Source organism: Falco biarmicus, chromosome 7 (assembly GCF_023638135.1).
Source record: "Falco biarmicus isolate bFalBia1 chromosome 7, bFalBia1.pri, whole genome shotgun sequence".
Classification (NCBI taxonomy): Eukaryota; Metazoa; Chordata; class Aves; order Falconiformes; family Falconidae; genus Falco; species Falco biarmicus.
This window is the reverse complement of record NC_079294.1, coordinates 56,940,668-56,955,201: the sequence shown is the minus strand read 5'-3', so window position 1 is coordinate 56,955,201 and position 14,534 is coordinate 56,940,668. Positions and strand designations below refer to the sequence as shown.

Genomic DNA, 14,534 nt, shown 5'->3' with positions numbered 1-14,534 from the left:
CTACACGCTGCCGGATTGTAAACGCGTCTGGCAAGGTTGAAGTACCGTGCTCAGCTGGGGGCTTGGGCCTTCTTTCAAAAAAAAAAAAGTCCAAGCAGCAGGCGCGCTTGCTTACGGCTCCCCCGGGCCTTCCTGGCAGAGCGATCCTTGTTCAGCGGGAACGGGAACGGCTGGCTGGGGGGGCTGTGGCTGGCAGCCGGCACCTGCCCGGAGCCCCCACGCCGGGGCAGGCTGCGAGCGGGCGCCGGGCGCCACGTCCGCCCCCGCCGTTCCCCTCAGCGCCGCCGGCCGCCTCAGCAACCGGTTCCCGCCTCCTCAGGGCGCGCGCAGCCGCCCGTGACGGCGGTGAGGCGTAGCCCCTTTAAGGGGCGGGGCCCCGCGGCGCCCTGTAGTGGCGTCACTGCGCGGCGGCGGGCGCGGGGCCCTTGTGCGGCGGTGGCGGGGCCGCTGTGTCCGCTCGCCATGGCCGACATGGAGGACCTCTTCGGCAGCGACGCCGAGTCGGGGGCCGAGCAGAAAGGTGCGGGCGCCGCGCTCCCTTTCCCCCCCAGCTCGGTGGCGCCCGGCGCGGCCCGCTCCGCTCCTCTCAGCCGCGGCGGGCGGGGTCAGCGCTCGGCCCCCCGCGCCCTGCCCGGGCCGACGCGAGGGAACCCGGCGGCTGTGGGCGCCCTCCCTCGGGAGCGCCCCGCTGCGCCACGGCTGGGGCTCTGTGCGCCCCCATACGGGGCGTCTGGGGCCGGGGGGGGGTCGGGGCCCGGCGGTGCGGGAGGGGGGGGCGGGTGAGCGCTGCCCGCAGCCCCCGGCTGAGCGCGGCACGTTTAACCGTGGGCCGGCTCGGAGCCGGTTGCAGCCGGGACGGTAACACAAGGCGTGTTGCCTCTTTGCCTCCCGCTGCCTGGAAAAGTTTCAGTCGTTGTCGGCATCTAAAGGAAAATAAGCGAATGCCTCCTGACTGGAGTCGTTTATATGCTCTTCAAACGCTCGCCAAATTTCTGTAAATTATTTTCCAAGGCAGATGTGCCTTTTTTTTTTTTTATTATTCCTGCTGGGAACGGCACTCCCCAGCCTCAGTTCGAGGGCACACCAGATAGCTGGCCTGGGTTAGAGGCTCTAGACTGTAGGGTCTCACAAGCCATACGTATGTATTTACGTATTTTAAGCCCTTGCTAGTTCAAATTGTATTTACCTTTGTGTTGTTGTTTGGGTTTTTTTGTACAACTTCAGAATCTTACATAACAGGTTGTGTTTGAAACTTCGTGGCGTCCATCAATTTTCATTGTGTCTTTCACTGGCTGTGCCTTTATGAGTAGACATTTTATTTTATTGTTCTAGGTAACTTCTGTAGGTTTACAGTTCTCTGTAGGCTCTCTTTCTGGGTTTTGGGGTTGCTTTGATTTTTTTGGATTTTTTTTTTTTAAGCAATGATCATCACATTACGTGCATCTTTGTAGGGACATCTTAACTCTTGGAAGGGTGGTGTTTGTTTTGCAGATTCCGATTCTGGATCTGAATCTGATTCTGATCAGGAGAATGCTGGCTCTGGTAGTAACGCTTCTGGAAGCGACAGTGACCAGGATGATGACAGAGAGGCAATAAAACCTAGTAATAAGGAGTTATTTGGAGATGATAGTGAGGATGAAGGGGCATCCCATCACACTGGGAGTGACAACCACTCTGAAAGATCCTACAATCACTCTGAAGCTTCGGGACATTCGGAGCATGAAGATAATGACCAGTCAGATGTGGACCAGCACAGTGTTTCAGAAGCTGCTCATGATGATGAGGAGGATGATCGTGGGCATGGGTCAGATGAAGGTAGTCATCATTCAGAGGGAGATGGTTCTGAGAAAGCGCATTCAGAGGATGAGAAGTGGGGCAAGGAGGACAAAAGTGATCAGTCAGACGATGAGGAGAGACAGCAGAACTCTGATGATGAGGAGAGACAGCAGAACTCTGATGATGAGGAGAAAGTGCAGAATTCTGATGAAGATGAAAGGCCACAGGTATCTGACGATGAGGAAAGACTCCAGAACTCAGACGAGGAGAAAATGCAGAACTCCGATGATGAGGAGAGGCCGCAGGTGTCGGATGAGGAGAAGATGCAGAACTCGGATGATGATGAAAGGGCCCAGCATTCTGACGAGGAGAAGATGCAGAACTCTGATGATGAGGAGAGGGCCCAGCACTCTGATGAGGAGGACCAAGAGCATAAATCTGGTAGGACTGAATATGGTAGTAATGATTTGCGTCTGGTTTGATTTCTCTTAACTCTTTTATTTATATTGGCCTGGAAAGATTCAAACTTCAGTGTGAAGGCATTAATCACATAGTTTTCAGCAGTAGTCATCTCGGTAATTTTTTTCATGCAGCACTTTTAAAATTCCTTTTCATCTGAATCAACTTACTAATAAAAAGGAATTTTAAAATACGTGGAACAAAATTTTTAACTTACTGAGTATAATTATGCTCCTTACTAGAGTCTGCAAGGGGCAGCGATAGTGAAGATGAAGTTCTGCGAATGAAACGAAAGAAACCGATTGCATCAGATTCGGAAGTGGACAGTGATACAGAAGCACAGAAAGGTAAATGGTGGGGTTTTTGTTCATTTAATCCTCACCTTAAGCGCACCGTTCATCTGCTACAGAACTCGGTAAAATTGATAGTGCTTGCTGTACAGTGCATGGAAGTCTGTAGTGCTATGGAGATAACAAAACAGCACGGCAAGTTTCCTTCATGTGAAACAGCACTTGCCTGTTCCTCTCATGTTTTTACTGAAAGATGTTAAGAAATGGTGGCTCCAGTCAGAGCAGCCCAGAGAACCTGTACTGGGTTTTGTGATGTTTCGCTGGCTGAGGAAGAGGTGTTTTCATCTGCGAAGCAAACCCTCCAAAATGTGTAATGAAGTTCCTGTAAGTTGTTTACTTGAAGTAAAGGATGATCTTATACTCTTAATTCTTCTCTTGCCATTTTTCAACTAGATTCTGGTATTTGATAGACCCTTTCCAAGAAAACAAAGCTTAAAAATAAGGATATAGAATAAGGATAAGAAAATAATGTGTGCTTCATAAACATTAGCATTTTTTAACCTTTGTAGGTGATTTTTAGTGGTAATAGAAGTGAAGAATGTCTTGATCTTTTTTTTTTTTTTCTATGAATGTGCTTGCATGTAGGGGTGTGTGCATGCATGTATACCTGTGTTTTAAAATAGTAATTTTTCTGCTCAAGAGCACGCAGATGTCATGGATCTGTTTGGAGGTGCAGATGACATTTCCTCAGGGAGTGATGGAGAAGACAAGCCACCAACTCCAGGACAGCCCATTGTGAGTAGACTTGTCTTTTGGAATAATTAACATGCCGTTCCACTCTGAAATGTAGAACGCTGATTGAGTTTGATAATATTTTAATTTAAAAAAAAAAAAGTAAGGGCATTAAGTAAACATTACAGATAATTTTGCCGTAGCTAAAAGAATTATTAAAGTTTTATACATAGCAATATCAGGTGGATTCATTTATCTGCCTTCCCACATCCCTGCTCCGCTTCTTGTACTTGAAAGAAATACAATGAGTAACCTTGATTGTAGTTAATTAAAATACTAGTTCATAGCTGTCTTTGGTACCTTATTACAGCTCTTTGACAAATCTTTTCATTTTGAGTCTTGATGATAATATATAAATTATTATTTTTTAATCTGGGAAAAGTTGTCTCCCATTTACTCTGCAGTGCTTACCTGAAAACTGTATCTCAGCTCCTCTGCTGTTTCCTTACTGTGTTTGGTCTCTTGAGTTTGCACAGGTATTTGAAATAACCTTAAATGGCATATGGAAATGCTGAATTGAGTTGCTTTCACTGAAAATGTGCAAGTTCCTCTACCCAGAGCTTCCTGATCTGTCTCTGTGCATATGGGTGACATTTCTTTAGGCAAAATTGTCCTTGTTTCATCTGAGATAGAATTAATTTTCTTTTCAGTGGCTGGTACAATGCTGTGTTTTGGATTTAGTAAGAGAATAATATTGCTAACACACTGATGTTGTCAGTTTTTGCTGGGTAATGTTTATGCTAAGTCAAGGGCTTTTCAGTTTCTTAGGCCCTGCCAGTGAGGGGGGCCTGGGAAACTGGGAGGGGACACAGCCAGGCCATCTGACCCAAACTAGCCGGAGGGATATTACATACCATAGAACATCACGCTCGGTATATAAACTGGGGCGGGGCTGTTGGCTGGGGCTGCTGATCACTGCTTGGGGGCTGACTGGGCATCAGTCAATGAGTGGTGGGCATATGTATTGCGCATAACTTGGGTTTTATTCCCCTCTCTCCTTTTCATTACAATTGTTATTATTTTATTTTATTTCAATTTTTAAATTGTTCTTCACTCAACCCATGGATTTTACTTTTATCCTGATTCTTTTCCCAGTCCTGCTGGGGGCCAGGGGGAGTCAACAAGCTGCTGTGTGGTACTTAGTTGCTTGCCAGCTGGGGTTAAACCACGAGAAAAATTTAACTGCTTGTTAGAGCAACATTAGCTAGACAGACTTTTTTCACTTATACTCATACTCTCCTTTTTTTCATTAGGATGAGAATGGACTGAGTCAAGAACAGCAGGAAGAAGAGCCTATTCCAGAGACTAGAATTGAGGTAGAAATACCAAAAGTAAACACAGACTTGGGTAATGATTTGTATTTTGTGAAGCTGCCGAACTTCCTTAGCGTGGAGCCCAGGTAATTGCACATTAAATACATGATTGATAAGGTTTTTTAGTGTTTCCCCTATATTGCTTTGGTTTTAGTAACACAAATACATTGGCCATATTTAAAATGTCTGACATTAAGATGCACACTTTTAGTTATCATCAGTCAGTAGTAATATCTATCGTTGTTATAAAGTGCTGAGAATTTTTCTTGTGAGCTTCGGTTTCAGCTCGATTGAATAACTATTTGTTTTCAAAAAACAGACAAAAATATGGTTTAATTGAAAGCATGTGCTATCAGTTGAATTTTAAATAGAGGCTCAGGCTCAGAGGTGTGAAAGCCAAATACACAAGATCTTTATGCACTTTTGAGTGATAAAAACATCATTTTGAATTTCAGAATAAGCCCTTTTTTATTTGTGTGTGCTAAATGTACTAACTATGAAGGGGCTGATTATTCATTTTGCTGTTTACCTATTCCAAGCTAAAGAATTTTTCAGGAACTCATAAGGAGAAACAAAATAAATTATTAGAATTGTTTGCGATGTTGGGTTTGGTGCTTATGCCCACCTTCAGCACTTCTAGCAAACTGCAGTTAAATCCATCTCTTTTTGTTAAGCAACTTTATTGCATTGTTTAATAGGTGGCTTGTTAGCTGGCAATGTAGCATTGATTCTGTTAGACATTGATTAAATCATTCTTCCTGGCTTTCGTGCTAGACACTGATTCAGGAGAGAACTGTTAAGCATCTGGCTAGTGGCTGTAATCAGTGAGAGAAGTCTGTGGGTCAGACAGGCCTGAAAATAGAATTTGCAGTAGCAGGGGCTGTTTATCACTACTTCCCCTTGCAGCAGCCTGGAAGCTGTTAGGAAGGAAGCTAGTGTATGGCATTCCCCCACTCACTCCCACCCCACTTGTCAGGTTTTTTTGAAGGAAAAGAAGACAATATGTCATCTTCCTTTCCCTTTGGTTCGTTTTGAGATTCAAATAAAAAAAATTACAAAGATTGTGCTCTTAGAAAATCCCTAATTCACCACATCTGTAAGATGGGGGTTTTCTTTTTATTTTCTCTGTATAGTATCATATATATTTTGTTCCAGACTTAACCCTGACCTCATCATCCTGATACTAAGGAAACAGTATTTTGTGAGGCAAACTTGCTTGCTTTAGCTAGAGTAATTTATAGGGTCTGAAGTGGTGGCTGTAATTGATGGTAGTGAAGACATTTGCGTAGGCCTCCTGTGGTGTGGAATCAATGCAGTAAATTGCATGACTGCAGAAGTGGAGGTCTCACTCACAGCTGCAGTGCCTGTTGTGTACAGCGTATAATTTCAACCTTTCAAGCACCTGTTACTTTGTACAACTCTAGAATAGTCTGGATTGATTTTTAGAAGAATAAAGACTGTATTATATAATTTATTGCAGACCTTTTGATCCTCAGTATTACGAAGATGAATTTGAAGATGAGGAGATGCTTGATGAAGAGGGTAGAACTAGGTTAAAACTCAAGGTATAATGTTAATTTCCCTTTTCTCTTTTATACTCACCTAGCCACATTTCTTCAAAGTCAGCTTCAGGTGTTTTAAGTTATGGTTCAGATTATGAAAGTGTGGACCAGTTCAGCACTGAGGAAAGTTGATCCATTTTAGTAGTAAATTTAGAAAAAACTTGACAGCTTTATTTCACCTATAAAAGCAATACCTTTCACTTTAATTTCTCTGCATCATGCAGCAAATTATCTAGCCTTTCTAATTGTAATTCTTGACCCATATAGAGTATATTTTATCATGGTATTCCCTACTATGAGTTAGAAACTAAGTGTTCTGATTTTTTTTTTTCCCCCACAGGTAGAAAACACAATACGGTGGCGGATGCGACGAGATGAGGAAGGGAATGAGATCAGAGAAAGTAATGCGCGGATAGTCAAGTGGTCAGACGGAAGGTTAGTTTGGACTTTTTGCTGTTGAAAGAATACAGTTGTTCTTACAGTGAAGTGCAGTGGTGCGCAAAATTGGAAGGTCAACAAACTTTGATGTCAGTTCTGCACAGCAGAAATTAGTTTAGCCTCAGTGCTTTGAAAATTTTACGCTCTGCTTAGTTTGGATTGAAATATGATTATTGGCTGTATATAAAAAGGAAACATGAAGGCTTTCTGCGTTCAGAAATGAGGCAAAAAATAGACTGTAGTGGCTTTATCAAATAACTGATATATGAATCTCTTTTAAGCATGTCTCTCCACTTGGGCAATGAGGTCTTTGATGTGTACAAGGCGCCACTACAGGGAGATCACAACCATCTGTTTATCAGACAAGGGACAGGTCTGCAAGGACAGGCTGTTTTCAAGACGAAGTTAACCTTCAGGTAAACATGCTATTCTGTCTCAAATGTTGAAACTACTTTTGCAATTAAGTATTGTAACTAGTATATAAAGACTAGAGATACCAGTTCATAAATAAGCCTTCAATGCTTAACTGTTTAGTAAGAATACACTGTTTTCCAAAGTCAGTCTTTTGGTAACATTTGTCCTAAATTCGGTGTCCCAGTTTGAAAGGTTAACGTGCCATTCACTGCAGTATGTGGGCTACGTGTATTTTTTAATATCTATTTTAATTTGCATTTTTAAGCGCAAGTCCTTGTCTGAATCAGAAAGAATATTAATATTCCCTGAAATTAAACCTTTCTTCTGATACATGGTTGCTGTCAAGGTGATGACTTCATCTTGGGCTATTGATGTAAAATAAGAGGATGATTATTTGGGCTGGTAATGGACTGCAGATGGTTTACTGAGAGAGGAATTGATGTCTCCAGTAGCTGTTACAATGCACATAAATAAATAAAAGGATGACGCTTTTACTTTGGTGCAGATGAATCTTCGAAATTTTAAGTGTGCTGGCCCTACCATTGTCCTTCAAAAATGGATGTGTTCCTTGTAGAAGTATTTAACCCATAACAATTTTTTGACAGGCCACACTCTACGGACAGTGCCACTCACAGGAAGATGACTCTGTCTCTGGCAGACAGATGTTCAAAGACCCAGAAAATTCGTATTTTGCCAATGGCAGGTCGTGATCCAGAGTCTCAGCGCACAGAAATGATTAAGGTATTGTGGTATGGAACTCCCTTACCTGCTGATTTGATCTAGAAAATCACAACTGTCATTTAGCTGAACATTTCAGAACACTTTATGACTTCATGAAAAACAGAGTGTATTTTGGAGTTATAGACAAGAGTTGTTAGCCATGGATGATGCAGTTTGCTTAACCTTACAGACTGCAGAAAAATCAGAATGTGTGCAGTCTTTACACTGCTGTGAAGTTATTTCAAAAGTTACAGTAGAATACAAGGTGCTCTTGAGCTGGTTTGGGGTTTTTTCCCCTCAATCTTTATATATTGATTCTTTCTTTGGACAGAAAGAAGAGGAGAGATTAAGAGCCTCCATTCGAAGAGAATCTCAACAGCGAAGAATGCGGGAGAAGCAGCATCAGCGTGGTCTGAGTGCAAATTATTTAGAACCCGATCGCTATGATGAAGAGGATGAGGGAGATGATGCAATCAGTCTAGCAGCTATCAAAAACAGATACAAAGGTGGCATCAGAGGTAATAATAAACCTTAAGAGCACGTAAGCAGGGCCTGTGTGATTTAGATGGATTAATTCCAGAGGAGAGTCCTGATAAAGTTGTATTTTGCCAGTTTATTTGATACCTGAGGAGACATGAATTCAGTTCATATAAGTATTCTGTTCATTTGGGGGTTAGATTCTGCCAGCTTTTTGTGGGGCTAAATGTAAGAGATTTATTTTTAATACTCCTTCATCACCAATTTCAGATTAAAGGTAAATATTTGTCTTTCCTTTTTTCTCTGTAGAGGAACGTGCTAGAATCTACTCTTCTGACAGTGATGAAGGCTCAGATGAAGATAAAACGCAAAGACTACTCAAGGCAAAGAAACTTACTAGTGATGAGGTAAGAAAAGAATTTTGTTCTTAAGCTACTTATTTTCAGTCCGGAACATTTACTGCACTAGATCTAGTTCTTAAAGCTGAGACTTTTACAGTTTCACTTATGCGGTGTTGAATGTATTATTTGATTTGGCGCGCTTTCCATGGTAATTATTCACCAATTTCTTATACACTGCATTAGTTCATAGACCAGAGCAATTACCAAAGGAGGTCACTATTTTTATTGCTGATTTAAAGATGGAAAAAAATATGCAAAGTTATGTAAAATTATTTTACCAAAATTATGCAATGAGTAAGAAGACTTGATACCAGAATCCTAGTGCAGTGTTGTCTCCTACCCTACGTGGTCCTTTCTTGCTTATTATGGAAATAGCAAAAGCATTTTCACGTAGTATTTCTGCTATTTTTAAACAGAATAGTTAAAAAATAGTATTAAAAGTAGTTAGTGTGTTGCTAAATAGACATTATCCATCACCTAAGTATCATCCTAAACATCTAGGCCATGATCAATTTAACTATTAGCTGCAGCAGTAGAGCTGTTTCCTCATCTAAAATTGTGTTTTATTGGTTTGTAATCTGTCACTGCTGGGTATAAGCAAATGAATCTTTGTGCATATCATGTCTTGAGGTTTAGTTTGTTTCAAGAAATGTCACTTCTAATACTGATACAGCACTGCAGTGTAATGCTTCTCAAAATTGACAGATACCGTTTCTGAAATTAAAACTTAACTGTTTTCACCCAGCGGTGGAAGTGGAAACAGGAAGTATACGGACTGTGTCCTGTATCAGCTGCCTGTGTCGTCTGTTTTCCTGACTCTTGCTCCTCATTGTAAAACGCTTCTGAGGTGGAGAGCCATAGGGTGTTTACTGTGTACCTTGGGAGGCTGGAAGAAGAGGGAGTTTTGGAATTCATGACAAATGGCAATTGGCACTGGGCTTTGTGGCTTCCCACTGCCCCGTTCAAGAGGGAATTGGGTTGGGTCATGTGTTTGGCCTCCTTGGTTTTGGTAGCCCACGAGTTTGCTTGCTTTCAGACATCACCACTTCTCCATTGCTGTCATCTTCTGTTGATTAGTGGAGCGCAGCCCTGAGCTGCAGCTGTGCTTGTGTTTTTCTCAAGCCAAACATGGCTTGGGAGTGGTAGTTTGGACACACCTGAGCTCTGCTGATAGTCACCTTCACTTATGTAGCAGAATAATAAATAGAAACTAACTTAGCTTAATAAATGTTCTTACTACTACCTTGTAAGTTATGAGAGATGTTTTTACACTGGCATGCTAGTTTGATTATAATCTTCCTGTCCTGTTTCACTGTGAACTATATTTAAAAGTTTATGCGTAGAATATCATGCAGAAGTTTGGAAAAGCAAGTCTGAGTAGCTCTGTGTAAGCTTATGGAATATTTTTTAAAGCTTTATGTCACCATTTCCTTTAAGAGATTATTTTAACTGTTTAAATTATTTCAACTATTGCCCTAAGATTTCTTTCAGTTGATTTCCTGCAGTCATATCTAGTGTGCTACTCTAATAGCTGGTGAAGTGCCTGGAATCTTCTTGAATTTTAGAGGCTTCCGTGATAAAACATCCTTTTCTTCTTAAAAGAGTAGTTTTGCAGCGTAGCTCATTATGTGTCCTTCTATTGAATGAATGCCCGTCAGAATTCCATAAGCAGAGCTGCTGAAATTCCAAACTTGTGTTTAAATGACCGATAGAGGACCTAGTTCTCAGTATGACACATAACCTCTATACTGTAAGAAATACTGATTTTTGAAGGAGTAAGTTTGCTTTCATTTGCGTTTCTATATTGTGCTTCCTGCAAACATCTGGGGAGGCACAGCTAATTTCCCAGCCTTTTGGATGCTTGCTGCATTCTGAATGCACATTGCTGCTGCTGACACTGCTCTTCTGACACTGCCAGCTGAGTATTTGCACTAAGAGGCATTGTAATATGAGGCAGGAGTAAAAATTAGTTTTTCTTTTAAAGACATAGATTCTGGCTTTTTATTATACGTTGAGGACAGTCTAATATTTCAGAAAATACGACAGTAATCCTGGAGACAGCCATAGTGAGGCACGTAGACAAAACTGTAGTTTTATGAACTCTTCGTGTTTGTTGGTAAAGATTTGTTTATTTGTAAGACACTACTGGTTGCTGGTTCGTGATACGGCAGTGTCAGGATTTTGCAATTCCGGTCTCTCAGAAGAAAAGGTCTAGTCAACAGCATTTCTCTGCCGCTCGAGGAACAATAGCCTCCATTTTAAAATTATATGGCTTAAAGGTAATACTGCCATCAGGGCCACGGAGGGGTGCTGCAGTATTACAAAAAAGCCCAGTGATGCCTAACCGCTTACTTTCAGTCCCCCCATAGGAAGTATGGCATCTGTAATATGGATCTGCATATGTGAAACACGGACTTCATTGTACACAGGCGTGCGTTTGTGTGCCATCAGTCAACAACACAACATAAATCTTTGTCCCAATAACAATATGTTACCATTACTGAAAACGTCAGTCTATTATTAGCACACTGTAGCACACTGCATTGCACATAGTTTTACTGTTACTGTAGGTAATGGGGATGTTCTGCTAATCAGGAAGATGAATCATTTAACGATAGCCCTGCTAGATTACGGGAGATTGCTTGTTCTGAGGAAGAAGCTATCATTGAGATTCCCACCCCTACTAATTTCTGGTTTCCATGTTTAGAATTTCTTCCTAACTTGAGATGCTCGCTGTACTAACTAATATGTCAATGTAGAATCCGATGCTTTGAATAAAAACCTACTCATTAGACTTCTGAAACTCTTAATAATTCGTGAACATCCTGAAACTCTAAACTCTGAAAATTTGCTGCTTCTTAAAACCCAAATGTGTTGCTTTAAAAAAAAAAAAATAATCTGAACCCACAACCCTTCCCCCCCAAAAACAAATCCAACAAATGGAAGAAAGGATGAAATTACTTAGGCCTCGAGGGTATTTTTAAAGATACTCTTCTTTTTAAATAATAATTGACAGCTTGTTCTTCATGTCAGAATTGACGAGTTTTGCGTTAACAACTAGTGATTTGTAGTGTGATTAAATATTTTCAGAGCGTTTTGATTTAAAATGCTGTTTGGAAAGATAATTTAAACTGAACTGGTGTAAATGCACATGGAATAGACATCCACTTGTTGACTCTATATGTAGGTGCTAAAAAATGGGCATCCAGCCTATAAAAATCATTATGGTGTTGCTTGCAAACAGGTAATTAACTCAGCGGCTTGAGTTCCTTTGACCATCTCTTTGAAACCTCCTGAACAAATAAACTGTGGTGTTAAGTCTTAGTACTAGTGGTTTCTCATCAGTCTTTTTCCTTTATGCCGGAGAGTGGTTTAGTTTGGTTTGTTTTTTTAAATGAACGAACAAACAAAATACCTACCCGCTTACTGAATTTCTTTGTTGCTTCAGTAGCTCTAGTTTAGGGTGTCAGTAGTCTGAAGACTTAGCAGAGCTGCAAGGCTGCCTGAAGGGAAAGCTGCTGCATGGTGAAGATTTCTCTGCAAATTCTAGGAATTATGTGTGCTCATAAGAGTTGCTGAGGATGATATTGCACATGCCATAAATCCAGATTATGACATAAATTACTTTCATGCCTTAGTTCAGTTTGAAGCAGATATGGTTGCACGTTCATTGAGGTGAGTGGAGCTGCAGCTGTGTTACAGACCCTCTCAGGCTGGGGTTTGAGACTGCTGGCAATGTTGACTGAACTTAAAGTGCAGATACATAAGCAGTCCTGCATCACAGGAGCACAAAATGGGACAAGTAGAACTAGTAATTTTGCTTTTCTTACCAGAAAGACTTGGAGGTCTTGTTGTTGTTCTTCTGAGTTTTTTACTTTACCTTGAAGTATGTTGGTTTATTTTTGTCCTTTTTTTGCCTTTAAGGAGGGTGAACCTTCTGGAAAGAGAAAAGCAGAGGATGATGACAAAGCAAGTAAGAAGCATAAGAAATATGTGATCAGCGATGAAGAAGAAGATGACGATGATTAATACTAAGGAAGTACAAAAGTTGATTTTTTTTATATATATATTTATATATATATTGTACAGTTCTCTTAGAGCAAAAATGTAAGTAACCATAATGGGGTTATTTTGATAAAGAAAAATTCCATTGAAGTCTGCATTTCTGGTGTGAATAAAGTTTTTTTTTGACTTCCTTTTACTTCTTAAGATTTTTCTTACTGCAGCAACTGTTGCACCAGGGATCATCACAATGCCATTTTTTTATCTTGCACAGTACATTTCAGTTTTGAGAACTGTAGCAACTAGTTATCCAAGTGGATTAATGAGTGATTTTTACCAAGTTCATTAGGAGAAACCATTCTAATCTTTATAGAATGCTTAAATGATATTTGACTGGCAAGGGTATGGCGGTTTAGCGTAACAGTATGGAAGAGCTGGAAGAACATACAAGTGGTATACAGTTCTGGGGTTTTTTGGATTTTCCTTATTTCCTGATGACTGTGGACTGTACATTACTATGCTGGTATATTTTGATGACTGAAAGTATTTATCATGTTTGAGTAAACTGAAGTTCCTGCAGTTAGAACAGTTAAGTGATTGCATAAGACATTTATTTTTCATGCATTGAAGCCTAGAATGAAAATCGACATCTTGCCCGAGTGTTAATAACAACAGTAATAATTATTATTGGCACATGCTAGTGATGTAAATGTCAGAGGAAAAGCACTTATTTAAAACAAAACTCAGACATTTCTGCCAGCAGAGATGAAAGTCTCCTTTAAAAGGTGAGATGAACCACAATGCAAAAATAGGTGGTTTATAATCCTATATAATCCTTATGGTGCTATTTCCTGTTGTTCCTGGTTGGGTTTGTGTGTAGGTTTGTTTAGCTGGGAAGTCACTGGAGAATGTTCTGGACAGAATCATTGCTGCTTTGCCACTGATTCTGAACACCTTATTTGATGATGCAATACCAGTTGTAAAGTGGAGAAAGGCTAGAAGAAATACCTGAACTTTTCCACGCTTTGTTTCCAGCATGAAGTATCCCTTGTGTAGTTTCTCTCACTGGTGAGAGAACATTCAGATGTTATCTGTGTTGCTTTTTTAACTGACTTTTCACACAGTCCTACAGTTTGGATGCGACTAACAGAAGAGAACAGAACTACCTTAATGCTACTTTAAACGAAACCATTGACTGATGCTGTGAAAAGTTTATGATGTGGATTTGTGTTACCTAAGGCGAAATAAAGTAGCTGATAGTTACGTGAGAAGGACTGTTACCCCATCTCTCTCCTGCCCAGCTGAATTCTGCTTTTTTATAAAACAGCAGAAGGGTGCAAGTGCCTCATAGTGAGCACTTTGCTCTCATGCCATTCCCTGGTTCTTTGAGATACAGCTTTCAACCTGGACATCTTGCTTTTGTCATCTTTAATTAGGCTAGTAGCTTGTCAAAATACTCCACCTCCCTTTCTCCTGCCTGGAAGGTACGGGAAGTGTTGTAGCTGCAGCGGGATGGAGCTCTCTGCATGTGTTAATGTATTCTGCTGAGCAGCTGACTGCAGGGTAGACATTTGCACGTATGAAAACAAAGTGAAAAATTTCAACTCGGAAATCTGCCTGAGAACCTGTGAGTTCTTGTGCCTCTATAATGTGCAGATAAAACTTTTTTCCATCTGTTGGAATTTTGACCCTGTAATCCTCTTAGTTTAGACCTCTGCAGGGAGCCTGGTTCCTTATTTGAGGTTACCTGCTTTCCATTTGTAACCTTCTCGGGCAGGAAGACGCCAGCTGTTTAGAAAGGGACTCATTCTGTATGGATGCAACGTGCTGTACATTTGTGTAACAGCCTCCCAGATACCTCTTAAACAACAAATTTGGCATATGGAAACA

The 14,534-nt window shown here is 40.9% G+C and overlaps 1 protein-coding gene across 2 annotated transcripts; it reads left to right on the top strand.

Moving 5' to 3' along the window:
- The first annotated feature begins 385 nt into the window (after positions 1 to 385).
- LEO1 (LEO1 homolog, Paf1/RNA polymerase II complex component) lies at positions 386 to 12,843 on the top strand. 2 transcript variants are annotated; one of them, XM_056347677.1, is made up of 12 exons: positions 386 to 520; positions 1,492 to 2,217; positions 2,478 to 2,582; positions 3,226 to 3,320; positions 4,571 to 4,716; positions 6,111 to 6,195; positions 6,533 to 6,627; positions 6,912 to 7,046; positions 7,650 to 7,785; positions 8,096 to 8,282; positions 8,551 to 8,648; positions 12,567 to 12,843. In XM_056347677.1, exons 1-12 carry the CDS (start codon positions 463 to 465, stop codon positions 12,669 to 12,671), a joined length of 1,971 nt encoding a protein of 656 aa, XP_056203652.1. In that variant the 5' UTR covers positions 386 to 462; the 3' UTR covers positions 12,672 to 12,843. The 2 variants fall into 2 exon arrangements, with proteins under 2 accessions (XP_056203652.1, XP_056203653.1); XM_056347678.1 differs by having other exon boundaries at positions 8,551 to 8,647; positions 12,570 to 12,639.
- Positions 12,844 to 14,534: the final 1,691 nt, after the last annotated feature.